At 48.3% G+C, this 14,797-nt stretch overlaps 7 protein-coding genes across 7 annotated transcripts; 4 read left to right on the top strand and 3 right to left on the bottom strand.

Moving 5' to 3' along the window:
* Positions 1–44: 44 nt before the first annotated feature.
* MYCFIDRAFT_36323 (uncharacterized protein) lies at positions 45–1,187 on the top strand (the record flags this gene model as incomplete). Its single annotated transcript, XM_007927558.1, has 2 exons — positions 45–1,045; positions 1,115–1,187. 2 exons carry the CDS (start codon positions 45–47, stop codon positions 1,185–1,187), a joined length of 1,074 nt encoding a protein of 357 aa, XP_007925749.1.
* Positions 1,188–1,200: 13 nt separating this feature from the next.
* On the bottom strand, positions 1,201–1,963 carry MYCFIDRAFT_36633 (uncharacterized protein; the record flags this gene model as incomplete). Its single annotated transcript, XM_007927578.1, has 2 exons — positions 1,201–1,418; positions 1,492–1,963. 2 exons carry the CDS (start codon positions 1,961–1,963, stop codon positions 1,201–1,203), a joined length of 690 nt encoding a protein of 229 aa, XP_007925769.1.
* Positions 1,964–4,117: 2,154 nt separating this feature from the next.
* MYCFIDRAFT_6395 (uncharacterized protein) lies at positions 4,118–4,828 on the top strand (the record flags this gene model as incomplete). Its single annotated transcript, XM_007927504.1, has 1 exon — positions 4,118–4,828. A coding segment is annotated over one exon (711 nt), but the record flags the coding sequence as incomplete, so codon positions are not given.
* A 476-nt stretch (positions 4,829–5,304) lies between these two features.
* MYCFIDRAFT_174299 (uncharacterized protein) lies at positions 5,305–5,491 on the bottom strand (the record flags this gene model as incomplete). The annotated part of the gene is made up of 2 exons (XM_007927994.1): positions 5,305–5,410; positions 5,439–5,491. 2 exons carry the CDS (start codon positions 5,489–5,491, stop codon positions 5,305–5,307), a joined length of 159 nt encoding a protein of 52 aa, XP_007926185.1.
* Positions 5,492–5,596: 105 nt separating this feature from the next.
* MYCFIDRAFT_174300 (uncharacterized protein) lies at positions 5,597–5,876 on the top strand (the record flags this gene model as incomplete). The annotated part of the gene is made up of 4 exons (XM_007927995.1): positions 5,597–5,629; positions 5,653–5,735; positions 5,766–5,792; positions 5,825–5,876. The coding sequence occupies 4 exons, from the start codon at positions 5,597–5,599 to the stop codon at positions 5,874–5,876; spliced, it is 195 nt and encodes a 64-aa protein (XP_007926186.1).
* Positions 5,877–5,899: 23 nt separating this feature from the next.
* MYCFIDRAFT_188044 (uncharacterized protein) lies at positions 5,900–7,571 on the bottom strand (the record flags this gene model as incomplete). Its single annotated transcript, XM_007927996.1, has 5 exons — positions 5,900–5,925; positions 5,975–6,009; positions 6,060–6,545; positions 6,710–7,020; positions 7,548–7,571. 5 exons carry the CDS (start codon positions 7,569–7,571, stop codon positions 5,900–5,902), a joined length of 882 nt encoding a protein of 293 aa, XP_007926187.1.
* A 5,346-nt stretch (positions 7,572–12,917) lies between these two features.
* On the top strand, positions 12,918–14,260 carry MYCFIDRAFT_174302 (uncharacterized protein; the record flags this gene model as incomplete). The annotated part of the gene is made up of 14 exons (XM_007927997.1): positions 12,918–12,938; positions 12,983–12,994; positions 13,021–13,064; positions 13,106–13,130; positions 13,163–13,306; positions 13,339–13,557; positions 13,591–13,641; positions 13,675–13,723; positions 13,758–13,811; positions 13,857–13,874; positions 13,902–14,051; positions 14,080–14,099; positions 14,128–14,182; positions 14,214–14,260. The coding sequence occupies 14 exons, from the start codon at positions 12,918–12,920 to the stop codon at positions 14,258–14,260; spliced, it is 909 nt and encodes a 302-aa protein (XP_007926188.1).
* Between the last annotated feature and the right edge of the window lie 537 nt (positions 14,261–14,797).

The raw sequence follows: 14,797 nt of genomic DNA on the forward strand, positions 1-14,797 counted from the left end.
AGACAGCTCATTAAACACTGACGAGATCCAGACCAACATCCACAATGGCCCAGAAGACAAACACATTAGTAGCGGTCCTTGACGATTATGCCGGTACATCGACCAACCACTTCGCACGTGTGCAAGGGTTGAAAGTAGACCATTTTCCAGAAACACTCAATGCCGCCAAGTCAGAAGGCCTGAAAGCATTGGTTGAACGACTCAGGCCCTACGAAGTCATCTCATCAATGAGAGAACGCACAGCCTTCCCTGCCGAATTACAGAACCAACTGCCGAACTTAAAGCTATTAATGACAACCGGCACACGGAACGCCAGCATTGATCTCAACTCAGCCACCGAGAACAACATCATCGTGACCGGCACCAAAGGCGATCGACCAGCGAATCAATCTGCTGATTACGACCCTCCTCCACCTGCAGGCCAGAGCACTGTAAACCAACATGCCTGGGCTTTACTCCTATCCCTATGCGGACGCATTGTGCACGACGACAGAGCTTTGAAAACTAGTCCCACAGCATGGCAAAGCTCCCTCATCATCACAATCCCCGGCAAAACTCTCGGTCTGCTCGGTCTCGGCAAACTTGGGACTATGATGGCAAAGACCGCGATCTCAGCTTTTGATATGAACGTCATAGCCTGGAGCGAGAATCTTACGCAAGAGAAAGCCGACGCTGCTGCGGAGAATGCGGGTTTTGCGAAGGGTGTTTTCAAAGTTGTGAGTAAAGAGGAGCTTTTCACACGCAGTGATTTTGTGAGTTTGCATGTTGTGTTGTCGGAGCGAAGCCGAGGGGTTGTTGGGAAGAGGGAATTGGGGTTGATGAAGAAGAGTGCTGTTTTGCTGAATACTTCTCGTGGGGGGTTGATTGATGAACAGGCATTGATTGCTACGTTGAAGGAAGGTGGCATCGAGGGTTTTGCTACTGATGTGTTTTGGGAAGAGCCACTTGGTGCTGATAGTGTGTGGAGAAAATCTGAGGATTGGGCGAAGAGTGCTGTTGTTTTGAGTCCTCATATGGGCTATGTCAACGCCGGGACGATGAACAGGTGAGGAGCAGATCCTTTCCTTTTCGTTCCACCCATTGATATCGAAAAATTTCTGACACTTTGCGACAGATGGTATGATGAGCAAGCAGAGATTTTGGAGCACTATCTAAGAGGTGAAGAACTTCCGACCCGGCTCAACTAGCCATCCATGTAGCTCACTTATGCTGCCGAAACGCTGCAAACACTGGAGGAGGTGGTCCGCGGATAAACTGCTGAATATCAATATCTGGATCCCCTTTCTGCAAATATCTCTGATACGCAGGCCTCGCGACAATCTTCTGGACATAAGCCAGAATATTCTTGTATTCCGAAAGATCCACCGGACAAAACTCTCGCATCGTAGTCAGAGAGAAGATTATCATTGCGTCAGCAGCTAGAAAAAACACCCAACAAATCAGTAAAATTTCACCCCCCCCCAAGATTTCTCGCGGATATGCAATGCATACCTGTAAACTCCTCTCCAGCCAAAAACTCCACCTCCCCCAACCTCTCGTCAACAAATTTCAAAGCCATCTGATTCCTCTGATTATACCTCCCCATCGTCGCATTATCCTCTGGAACCCCCGCCATAGTCATCGCCATCGTCCTCGAAAACCCGGGCTGCAGCGTCCCATTCACGAAATGAAACCAGTACAGAAAATCCGGATAATTTTTCGCGCCCGCTCGCACCCAGAGCTTTCCTTTTCCGTGCATGTTGATTATGTATTCAAAGCACGCAGCGGTTTCGGCAATTTTTACACCGCCATCGTCTTCGATTACGGGCGCTGCGCCGATGGGATGTAGGGCTTTGTATTCTGGGGGTGAGAGGACGGGACTGCGGGAGTATTTTTTTAGGGTGTAGTCGATGCCGAGTTCTTCGCAGAGGAAGACGACGCGGTCGCTTTGGGAGTGGCCTAGGTGGTGGATTGTGAGGACCATGGTTTGGGGATTGTTTTGGTTGGAATATGGATTGTTGGAGGATAGATGATAGTACTTGAATAAATTAGGTGCAGTTGAACGTGATGTTGATCGGATAGTTTGGGTGTTACATCATCGTTGGATGGGCATTTGGAATTGCTGCTGAAGTCGGTTGCCCACATGTACGAAGTCTAACCGAGGGCAAATGTTAGAGCACAGGATAGCGTTCTTTTGACACAGAATGTTCGTGTCATTCTGCTGAAGAGCTCTCAATGAACTAGCTCGTCTATTTGTTTTTTATCTCCGAGAGGAGCTTTTGCGACCTCAACTCCGATGACAAGCATGCCAGCTCGCAAAGCGAGACCCTCGATTCCCAAATGTCTCGGGGAGGGTGTTGTTCAACACTGCCCAACCCACGGTTATTTAGGCACGCATGTTCGAAAGACGTTCAATTGTGGGGTTCCTTTCTCGCGTACCTCTAACACGCCCAGATCCGACTTGACAGAATGTCGACGGCATTGGCCGAGGAGTGATCGAGGATCATCTGGCCCAGTGTAGTATCATGGTACAGATATCTGGTCTCTTCTAGCAGTTGCCGAGAGACGTGCCCAAGGAGCGGTGGAAGTACCAACACTCGTGGCGGCTTCCGTCTCAGCGACAGAGCCGTTGCTTCTCCTGTGTTCGCCTTTCACCTACAATGAGCACACCATATCGTCATATTCAATCCAGTACCCCTTGCCGCCGCTCCAATGTCACCTACATGTATTCAAGTTCTATGGAGGCTGCTGGCGAGCGAGACGCAGTCCTTTTCAGGTCGCGGAAACCCGAGAAAGAGCGATCCGAGACGGGTAGCAATTCGAATCGAGCCAAAGTCACTCCAGTTTCCTTCTTCCAGAAGCCCAGTATGTTCACCAGCAAGTCCAGCTTCAACTTGAGAGAACCGCGTATGATGCAGCCAGAGTCGCATCAGATTGTGGAGCGTTACCCGGGAGCTGGGGCAGGCAGGAGAGAGTGGGCAATCAACGAGGAGAAGCCGCTGCGTCCAAGTGCATGCTATCTGTTCATAGGAATGAGGCCACAATGAGACTCTGCAGGCCTTTGCAACGACATCCCGCAGACTAGACCGGCTGATAATTGTGGTACTTCTCAACTTCGCCGACCAGGCCACCAACCAGGCGAAGCTGTTGATGGGCCATCTGTTGCTACGCATTGTGCAACATCCGAAATCAAGCCCCGTTGAGCGCGCTTTGAGGAGTTGTTTGAACCGGCCCGTGCAAATTCATGAAGCTTGCCTGCCGATTGAGAAGCAGCGTGAGCGGGCAAGAAGGCTTTGCCAGTGGATGTAGGAAAGAGAGACAATTGCTTGACATCCAGTATTCCAGTTGAAAGGAGAACGTGGCACGGACCCTTACAAATCCTGGCGCTGCAAGGGTGCGCCCTCTTAGCCAAAGCCTAACTTGATATGGCTTGGCGGACAGATGAACGTCGCGTCAAAGTACCCCGGATTACGTCGTCTTCTGCAAAGATTCACACACATTATTCTAGACATTGTTCTTCCAAGATCCCGCCGAGGCGCCGTGCCGCTTTGTGCTGGGCATCGGCTGAAGATGGGGAGGACTACGGATCACCCCCCGTGTCCACTGGTAGGTGACGCGTGTGTCTCTCGTTGTTCAGCTTTGTGCCCAGCATTCTCTCCGTCTGTAAACATAATCTTCATTGCGAGAAATAGGGACAACAGCTGCTCTGGACTGGGCTGATAGCGTCATGCTGCTGCTTTCGAAGCAATGGAGTCGAATCGGCGGTGCTGGTATCCTATTGCTGGCGTTTCTCTACTACCTGAACACCATCCAAGCCACTGGAGCACTGTCTGGCGGCATCTACAAATCGACGAATGAGGCTCAATATGAACACATTCAAGGGCAGCTTTATCGACCGCAAGATGACGTCCAAGGCCAGCCAACCATCACAAAGCTTGATTATTCGGCGCCTGGTATCTCAACGGCGGCCACCATTATTCCAGCAAGAATCTCCACGGCTGCTGTGCAGGATGAGCTGATAATCCTCACCGGGACTCGGCCCACGAGTTCATCGTCGACCGAGTCCACGACTGCGCTAACGCCATTCTCTACAACAAATTCCGATGACATCGCCACATCATCCGCCCAGTCCCAAGACCCTCCCCGAAAAGCCATCGTAATGGGCAAACTCTCCTCCGAAGACACAACCTGGGTCTCCGAGCTCTCCGACTGGGAGTCAGCAATCTACATCGTCGACCTCCAACTCAACGCAACCTCACCGTCCGGCCATCGAACAAAAATCAACAAATCCAAAGAAGCCCTCCCCTACCTAACCTACATCGTCGAAAACCACTCCAACTTCCCCGAAACCGCAGTCTTCGTCCACGCCCATCGCAACGGTTGGCCTCAAGCCTGGCACAACGACGCACCAAACTACGACGCAGTCCAAATGCTCCAAACTCTCAACCTCGAATACGTACAACAACAAGGCTATGTCAATCTGAGATGTAAAACCGACGTCGGCTGCCCGAACGAGATGATTTTGAATCGAACTCCACCGAACCCCATTAAAAATGCTGAACATGCGTATCCTCATGTGTACGCTGCGTTCTTCGATATGAGTGTTGAGGATGTCCGAGAAAAAATTCCCGTCGTGGCTACGCCTTGTTGTGCTCAATTTGCTGTGAGTAAGGAACAGGTTCTGAAGAGGGGGAAAGAGGAGTATGAAAAATTTCTGGATTTGGTTTTGGAGTCGGAGTATGATGATGAGACGCTTGGCACTGTGTTGGAGTATATGTGGCATATGATTTTTGGGAAAGATGCGGTGCATTGTCCGGATGTTGGGGAGTGTTATGAGAGGGTTTATGGGAGGACGGGCGTGGATGGCTTTGCGTCTTGAGGAGAATGAGGAACAACGACAGAATAGACACGCGACTTGAATTTGGCATCCAGTACGCACGTCGCGACCTCCGCCAATTAAGCCATGGCATCATTTGAAGAATTTGGAAGTCTTCTGAGTGAATGCATTCGACGGATACAAGAATCCGACAGCCGCCCACAACACAACGATGCCGAAAGCTGCAAGCCCACGAGACAGAGGTTGCATCGTGGCCCCAGCTATGAACCACACACCTCAGTTATATACCACGCCGATCTTCAAGATTCTGACTGAAAGGTAATCGTGTCGTTGTACTATGAATGGCTATCGAGAAAGGACCAGATTCAGTTTGCGTTTATATATACCTCAAGCGGAAGAGATCTTGCCACGAGAGAACTCCAGTAGAGGAAAGCATAAAGATGCCGAGTGAACGAACGCACGGCCTTTGATCCCAAACAAACTTTGTTTTAAATTTTGGTGATGCGAGTTCCGTGAAGATGACTATGGATGATGCCGTCAAAAATGCATCCGAATATGAATGCTTTCGGAGCCATACTGCAACCAACCCCTCGGCTTCACGAAATGATCAGCACCGCACCACAGCAAAATCCTGACAATCGCCCACAGTCCAAAGGTTTCGAGCTTGTGACTCATCTCGAATTGTAGATGAAGCGATATAGCAATTGGGGATAGGTAAGTGTTAACGAGCATTATTGTCTAAAACGGTAAGGCGTATCCGTCATCAATCAATTTATATTGATGCATGGTCAGCTGCGAGAGGGTCATGTTTTTGTGAAGCCCATGAAAGCTTTTAGGGAAACCCTGATGATAATTCTCAGGATTCCGTTGAGTCGATGGCGATTGTCAGGATTTTGGATTCAAGCTCAGATCTATATTTGTGTTTCCTTCTGAATTTCTATTGCGAAAGCTGTCTTCGCGACTTTTACCATGAAGCGTGAACCGTCTCGGATTGATCCGCATGCGTAGTTTGATAGGATTCGAAGACTGGTCACGCAACTATGTTGTCCGTTCGCTGTAAATCTGAAATAGGCAGAACGGAGGTCAAAGTCCTTCTTTTGCGAGCATATCTATGCGCTGTCAGCTATGTGATTGAATTCAAGTGTATTATCAGCTTACCCGCGATGCTGAGGTAGAATGCAATGGCGTTGAAACTGAGCCTGAATTAATACTTTGACCACCAAGAAGCCACGGACTGACTTACTTCCGCTTCTTACCCGTCAGCTCCCAGAAATACCATCTCAGTCTGTTCGTCCAGTTGATGAGGTCCAAGTGGCTGACATGATTCAGAGTACCCTTGTAAGTTCCCCATTGACTGCTCTCGACACTGACAAGACCATCATTTGCACCCTCAATCGGCTCGATGATACTGTGCGACTTTCGAAATACGGAAGTCAGATGAGGTTGGAATGCAGCGCCATAGCTGTAATACTTGACTCCCTCCACGTCCGGCGTCCTTGGATTGTAATTATTGGCCATGTACTCTCTGGTCAGCTGTCGAAAGGCTCCCGTCTCCATGCCAAAGAACTCGAGGACTTTGTACAGCCTGGGAATATTGCTCATGCCGATCTGCTTGAACATGTAGTCGGCGAATGAAGATCCTCTGTGCGGTGTGGCAACTGTCGTGAGTGATAGCACCTTCACATTCGGGGGCTTGAGTCGGGACACCATATGTCTTGCATCTAGACCTCTGCTTGCGTGTCAGTGTCGAGGTTGGTAGCATATCTGATGATCGTACCCCTGGCTGTTGTTAGCTCGAGTCGTTCCAGTAGTTGCCATGTCATCAACGCACCATGCTGTGCCTACTCCGAGTCAGTTCCTGTCATGGGCCACGAAAACGTTTGTGATACTAACGCGATTATGTTTACTGCTTTGCCATTTGCTTGCCTCTCAATGCTCTCAGCTAGCTTGGCGGCTCGCACTTCAATTCTACCCGAAGGCGGTACATGCGCTGTGATGACTTCGACATTCTTGGCTGCCAAAGCCTGTGTTATGCCTCTCCAGTACGCGATTCCCGGGAAGAAGTGACCAATTGGTCTCAGCTCATCGAAGCCCAGAAGTCCATGAGCAAGCACGATAGCATGTTTTGGAGCCTCATAGCTGGACTTGACGACAGCAAACGCGTCTTCAATGAGTTCGTCCACGCGAGGATCATCATTCGTCTTCTGTACTGGCTGATCTTTGGCTTTTTCGAGGAAGGAGCGGGAAGTGTGAAACCCAGCTTTTCTGCAACAAGCAGTATTCGATGTCCGGAGTGCGACACGCCGTCTTAGGGCGATGACCAGCATACCACCTGGCACGACGGTTAGGATGTTGTCGAGATCAATCTCCGATCAGACCCTCTTGGCGAAGTGTATACGGACGGCTGGAAGCGGGCCTCGCGTATTCTAGCGAGGGTCTGAAGCGAAACTCAGTGAACAATGAACACCCCGGATTTTTGGTTCGTAAAACTCAGCATTCGATATTTATAGCAGGGCAATTTTCCGAATAGACGGATTTCGGGGCCCGTATAAAGTCCCATACCACCGTCCGAGCGTCGCTTATACTAAGAATAAGCTCGGCCTACTATAGCGGACTTAGTAAGATATAGAAGTCCGCTCCGTAGTGTGCGTAACTATAGAAAACGTGATCTCGTCGTCGCCGCGCGTCGCGGTTGCTAGGTCGACGGTAGTAGTAGTAGTAGTAGTAGTACGATTTCCGCTAGTATACTAAACATCGCGAATAAGAGGTCGTATAGTCGCAATTTAATAGATTTCGTACTATTTTAATAGATTTTAACGACCCCCGCATCTCTGCTAATAGATACTAAGTATGTTACTAAAAATGAAGCTAAAGTTTGTTAGCAAAATAGCGGTATAGCAAAAAGTAAGATATTATTAGCGATTATTAACAAATTAATAGTAGTAATATATATTAGAGGGCAGCGGTATATAAGGCATACTACTATAGACCTATATCGCACTCGGATCGTTACTCTGCTACTTATTTTAGTAAGGAAAGTAGCTATACGGTACTAGCGGAGTCGACGAAGGCATTTAATAGCTATAAGTTACCTTCGTAGCGGCTTATAAAGGAAAACGCGCAAAGAACGCGTCGGTACTGCCTAGAACTGCTAACGCCGCTTCTTTACTAAGATTTGGTAGAACTAGCGCCGCTAGTATTCGGTTAGGTATATATAACTTCTTTGCCTGTTTCTTCGACCTCTTTTTACTTATAGTATCTACGCTCTTATCTACGCTCTTGCCCTTCTGCTTCTTTAGTAGCGGCGCTATATCGTTAGTCGCTTTCGGATAGCGGTAGCTCGATATAATGTCGCTTAGCAATAGCGCTTATAATAGCTTCGGCGGCGCTTTTATTAGTATAAAAATAGCGTCCGAATATATAGTCTTAAAGTAAGTAAGGACTAGCTTAGTAAAGCCCTTTCTAATATTATCGCCGCTCTCGTAGAAGACTATTAGCATCTTCGAGATAATAACCTTACGTTACTTATCGCTCTCGTCTATGCCTTATTAGTCGTATAAGCGCTTAAGTTAGAAGATTAACTCGTACGTATTAGTAAGCACCTCGCGGACGTTTAATCGATAGGTAGGCACGTACGCCGCCGCCGCCTTAGTAGCGGCGTCTTCTTATACCGCCGTTAACTTAGAAGCGTCTTCTTCGTAGACCTCGAGAGCGCGTCTAGCGAATATATTAACCTATTGTTGCTAGTAATAATCCTTAATAATAACGCGTTTAAGTATAAGGTAATAATACTAGAGGTTAGCGCAAAGGATACGATATTAGCGGAAGAATTTATAGTCGTAGGTAAGCGCGCCTACCTCCTTAGTTAATAACGGCTTCGGGTCTTAGTATATAGACTTATTAAGAACGCGATTAATCTTAGCACTAATCTTGCGCTAAATAGGCTATAGAAGGCGTAGAAGCTAGGTCCGGAGCTCGTCGTCGTCGCTACGCGCGAGTAGATATACGTTTAATGCCTAACGCTTACTAGTAATATCCGACTAAAGGTCTCTAAGCTCGCTCTCTTATATTATATATATCGCTACGCCCTTTAGTATAAAGTTAGCTACTATTAGCGACTTATTGCCGTCTATTTTAAAATATGCGTAAAAGCTCTTATTTATGTTAGTATCCTTATATTGTCTAACGATAGTAGGTACGTTATAAACGCGATAGTAGTTTGCCTATAGGCGAATATCGCTGCCGAAGTCTTATACTAAATAGGTGTAGTTTAACTCGTAATTGCTATTTCGAGGGAGGTTATCGATAGCGGCTTAGAGCGACTCTTTCGCGCTTTCGAGTAAGCGGCGATAAACAATAGCGGCGCGAAGGTGTCTACGTATCTCTTAGTAGATTTTCGCGCTAAAGCGTCTATCGATAGTACGCTAAACGTAGACGTAGTATAGAAGGTATATTGTCGTCGGAAATGCTATACGAATAGCGCGTCGCTCAGCTGCCGAGTCGTCTATAAGGAGGAATTTAGGCACCTAAACACCGCCTATCTACCTACTTATAGTACGTAAAAACTCCGCTATAATATCGCTATCGTTAGTAGGTAAAAGCATGTGTGCCGCTATACGAGAAATGCTATATTTGTCCTTTACTATAATAGTATAAAGGAACTAACTAAGGTAATTAGTCTTATACGTCGCGTCTATAAACGCGATCGTACGATAGGCTTTTAGCAGTTCTATACTAGTTTTGCTAGCATATACGACGCCGTAGGTAGTCTTTTTGTTAATTTAGCGTACGGCCTCTATATTCTCGCAAAATAGCCCTTCTATAATAATGTATTAGCAGTTGTTATAATAAAAAACTAGAATTAAAACAAACAAGAATCCTAAGATTTAGGGTTCGGGCTTGCTAAGGCGCGCTAGAAGCCGGACCGAGCTTGTACCGGGGCTCCTAAATTATCTTATTAGCTCGAAGCTAAGGCTCTGCGGCGCTGCCGCTTTAAGCGAAGAACTTTAAAGATTTCGAGAATCTTTAAAATTCTAGCTTTTATATCGAGAATTCGCTAGTAATCGAATCTAATAGCTTCCTCGAGGGACTAGATAAGCTAAGCGGGGTTATGCGTTAATCTATTAGTTAATCGGAGTCCGGATGCGCGGACGCGATAGTCTGTATAGCTATTCTATCGACTTTACGTCTAACCTTAATAATAACAATAAGATTAACTAACCTTATTAATACTACTCGAATATATCTTCTTTCTATGTTTGCTATGCTAGCGACGCGCCGCCGAGCCTTCTATCCTTATATACCTTCTAGAAGGCGCGACTAGAATTTAGTACGTCGTATTTTATTATAAAATTGCTACTAGCGGCCTTAAATAGCGCGTTCGCTACTAGGTCGTACTAAGCCTTTAGTATCTTCTATACCGCACTCGGCTTATATCTATAGCATACCTCGTACCCTATAGTAGTTAATAAAGCACTATACCGGCGGAAGAGGTTAAAGTTGTCGAGTTAGTAGTAATCCGAGTAATCCTCGCGGCTTATCCGCTAAACTCGATACGCGACAATCTCCGGCTTACTAGACTCCTTATCTTCTTTACTATATATAGTATATACCTTTATAGTTATAAGACAACCTTGCGCGCGTTTAATCTTCTTATTAAAGCGCCGCGTACTATACCCTTTAGTCCTATCCGACTTCTAGTGCGGTTGTTTACAAAAGCGGCAAATATAACGCATTGTTTCTAACCTACTCTTCTTAATATAGTTCTTATTCTTCGTCTATATATTATTAATATATAGCAATAACGCGTACTATTACTTCGCTAGTACCTTAAACGAGTCGTCGAAGCTGTATAGAATAGCTCGTTTGCGCTACTCGCGGAGGTTATCGATATATAGTAAGGACGCGTAGTACGAGTCTAGCTTTACTAGAACTCGAGACTTTCGAGGGTAGCGATAGTCTAAGGAAACTAACGCGTTTTTATTACTAGAATTAACCGAATCGTCCCTTTCTTTCTTTTTTATTAAAAAGTTAGCGTTCCGACCGCGCTCTACTCTCGTCGCAATCTTATACCTAGCGCGAAGTTATCCTATACCTACGACGCTAGTATACTATCCCTACCTCCTCCGAGGTAGTTAGCAATTAATATAGTATTAGAAGAGATTAAAGGCATAATTTAAATAATAGAAGAGATAGAAACGATAGTAGAATAGTTAAAATAGCGATAGTAAGGTACGATAGCGAGGTAGAAAATAATAACCTAAATAAAGACCGGCGCGTAGACGCGCCGGAGCGGAAGCGTATACAATCTATACCGACCGCCGCTCTATAAGGTCTACGGCCCTAGCTTATAGTAGGTTAGGCGCTCGGACGCTGGTATAGGACTTTATACGCCTCCGGATTTCGCCACACCTTTGGTGCCGCTCTAGCCTCTAGGAGTCTAGGTGCCGCTCCAGTCCCTAATTGGGCCGCTAAGATCCGAATACAGTCAAGCGTAGCAGAAATTTTGCATGGCTTCACCCTCCTGGTCCCTATCGATATTTTCAGACTGCCGTAGTTATCTAACTTATCTTTACAAGATCGCAATTTCACGCGAAGAACTTGAAGCTCCGATGCGAGATGCGATGATGTTATCCGGGGTTGCGTCAGTCACTTCACCCCTCGCCCCGAACAGTGGGGAGGAGACAACGATGTAATCAATAACAGACAGGAGCGTCACGGCTGCCGTTTGCTCCCAGTCTCAGATCAGCCTTGGTACTGCATACCGTGATAAGGATTCTTACTATCCAGTCAATGGAGTAAGTGAATGACAAGACGGGGAAAACATTACAGGAGGCTGACACTCGTAGTGTTATAACATCGGAACTGGATATGTAGACCAGTTTGCGGCTGCATGCAAGAGATATTATGCTGCCACTAGCGCGATTTGTTGTGCGGATACCCAGACTTGTCAGACTGCGTAGGTCGTAGAAGGCAGAGTTGGCGGGATGAGATTGTGGTGGTGGATGAGATCTTGAGTCGTTGAGAGCGGAAACTAGCTCGTGGTGGAGAGTGTTCTGCTGTCGTCCTTTGTAATAGTCGTCCTTTGTAATAATTGTTGGGCCTGTCATTGGGATTAGGCGTATCACCTCTGCATGGTCCAATCTCCCTTTCAGCCTCTCCGTATTCAGCATTGATTTCCAGTCACGATCCTGTGAGAAAATCAATACGTTCGTGGGCTTTCCAAGTAACTAAAGAGTAGTTTTCGGGGCCACCGCGGTCTGCTCCGTTGTTTGCTTTCGAAGATTGTTCCTGGAGGGTAGTTGGGCACCGAAAGTACTGTACCATATCTTGCAATGCGATGCTGACCGTCGATCCGGTCCTTGAGGCCAGACGTATAGCAGATATGATATGCATAACAGCTCGCGCTTTCCCGATTTCGGGTGATTGTTGCCCTATACGGTCAGGCTAGCAGCGTGTTCACATTGCGACCATTATACGTCACCTTCACTGGCATTCGCCTTGTGCTCAATAGCCTTCCAGTACGCTGTTGATATCTGAGAAGACGAGTCCGCGCCGTTCATCGACTGAACTGGACTTACTGGACACGAGAAGCCGTGGCCCTGAAGGTACGACTACCAGCAAACACGATAAGTGGTGTACAGCGCTGTAAGATTGGGATCGACAAAGTGTTCTGCCGCTGCGATGAGAAGTGAGGCTTTTTCGTTGTTCGGGCTGGCGACCATTCGGCTTGTTTCCGCAGGGAACTGGTCAATCACCCTGTTCAGCACAACCCTCTCCAAAGTGCGGTGCCCCAGACCCGCAATGCTGGCGAATGTTCGGAGCACATAAGAGCGGTCTGCGCATAACGTTGCGAGGCTCTTGGCAGCGCTCTACCACAATGGCGAATTCGATGACACGAGACCACCCTCTCGCCGGCCAAGATTTGGCTTTTGATTGCAAGCCAACAAAGCTCCCGGATGAGCAATATATTAAATAGAATGGCGAGTTCATGAGGCAAGGAAAGCGACTACTCCGACCTTTCGAGTTGCGCGTAGTGTTCGTGTATTGTTCGAGGTTCCTCTTCGGCAGTCTTGTTGCATCTTCGTAAGACAGTTGTATCATGGCTCATCGGCATCTGATAGTTTGTAGTGTATCGATGGAAAAAGGCAGAAAGTTTGAGAGTAGCTGACTGACCACGTCGATCGTGTGTTATGAACAGTCAGCGACATGCCGTCATATGTATACTGATATCTACACTTTTGAAAATGTGCTTCGAGTAAAAGTGCGAGACACAACCATGACGTTCAGTGGCGACGATGGAATTGTACCGCATGTTAGACAAGCAGTGCTGACGCCTTGAGCTAGAATACCCTACCTAATGAAAGATCGCTCATATTGGCGGGTTGGTGGTGTAAGGCATCAGGTCACACGAGCTGCAAATATCCGCTCCGTCTCCACAGAAGATCCGTCAGGTATGGTTGGTTGGTGTCACTGTTGATCTATCATCTGGTGAGACGTGGCCTTGATTGGCGGGCGCTGAGGGTCTCTTGATCAATAATCATACAGTACCGCTGCCAGTGAACTTCAATACAGCAACGGGCTTCAGGATTCGCGGAGACAGGCCGAGCAGTAATTCTTGCCGACTTCCATGCGGTGTGGCTGGGAGCGTCTACTTTCCGCGCAGGCTTGTTTCATGTCGAAGCTGGCTAGCAGAAACTGTCGTTTGTCGCGCACTGCCAGCCAAACAGAACCGAGCGCAAGTTGCAATCCTGTCCCACCATTGCATCACTTAGCATGTCTGCATTATTGCAGGGCGGAGACACTGGATGCACTTCCACTACCTTGTGGGACCACAAAATGACAGGAACAATGGGTAGGACGGTGGACAGCTAAAGGATCGGCTTTTGTACTGCAAAATTGCATGCAGTGGGCGGCCTTTGGGCAGCATTGGGGAATCCAGGGCGACGATCTACCATGAGATTACCCACGGCATCAGGCTGTCCTTCGAATCCTAGTCAGTAAGCGAAATCCTCTGGAGGGTCTGTCGCGTTGGTCTGAGGTTGCAAATCTAGCGCTTGTGGGCTCGTCGCATTCGTGCCATGAGCGCGTTGCGTCGGCAAATGTGCACCACTGCTGGGCGCTGGCGGAGGTGGTGATTGCCGGGCATCAGACGTGCCAGAAGTCCATGAAGATCCTCGCAACAGCCAATCTGCCTGGGTAGAATGCAGTACACATCCTTGCCCGAATGCTGGCTGTGACGTAGCGGCAGCAAGGTGTCAGAGGCCCTCGGGCGGCGGTGGCGGTGGCGAGCCAGGCAGCGGCGATGATAGACAGACACACTGATGAGCCTCGTCGCCTGCACAAGCGACGCTGAAGCAAGCACACGTCGCAGCGGCAACAGGCCGAGGAATTCAAGGCCAGGCACTCCGTCGTCTGGACTCTGGAAAGCAGAGCAGACGCTGAGACGCATGATGCATGATGCATGATGGCCAAGGTTCAAGGGTCCAAGGGTTGCATGGCACGCTTGACCCGAAAGGGAAATGGGAATATGGGACTGGACAGCGAGACGACGTCATCGCACCTCCCATACCTCTCGGCCTGTCAATGGTGTCGGTCGCACTCTTCCCTAGCGCGCTGTCCGTTCCCAGGTCGCAGTGCTAGTCCTCATCTCTACTGCATCTTCTCTGCCGCACCGAGTCCGAGTCCCTGCATGTCTCCCTCTCGCATCTGCACCGCCCAGTCTGCCTGACTTGTGCTTTGCTTCCGACAACACCTCTCCTGTCCACTCCCCCGTACCGTCCCTCCGTACCGTCCCTCCGTACCAGACTCCTCTCCTGAAGCGTGCCTTATATGACGCCCGCTAGGCACTCCTGAGCACATCCACGCGGCAAACAGCCTTTCATAATGACATCGGAGTCTGGTGCACTACCTTCGATTGGGGAGCCGACATTGCACGCCGTGCAGAACACACCTTCACCCTTGCACTCGCCCGACTCCAGC

Source organism: Pseudocercospora fijiensis, assembly GCF_000340215.1.
Source record: "Pseudocercospora fijiensis CIRAD86 unplaced genomic scaffold MYCFIscaffold_4, whole genome shotgun sequence".
NCBI classification, from domain to species: Eukaryota; Fungi; Ascomycota; class Dothideomycetes; order Mycosphaerellales; family Mycosphaerellaceae; genus Pseudocercospora; species Pseudocercospora fijiensis.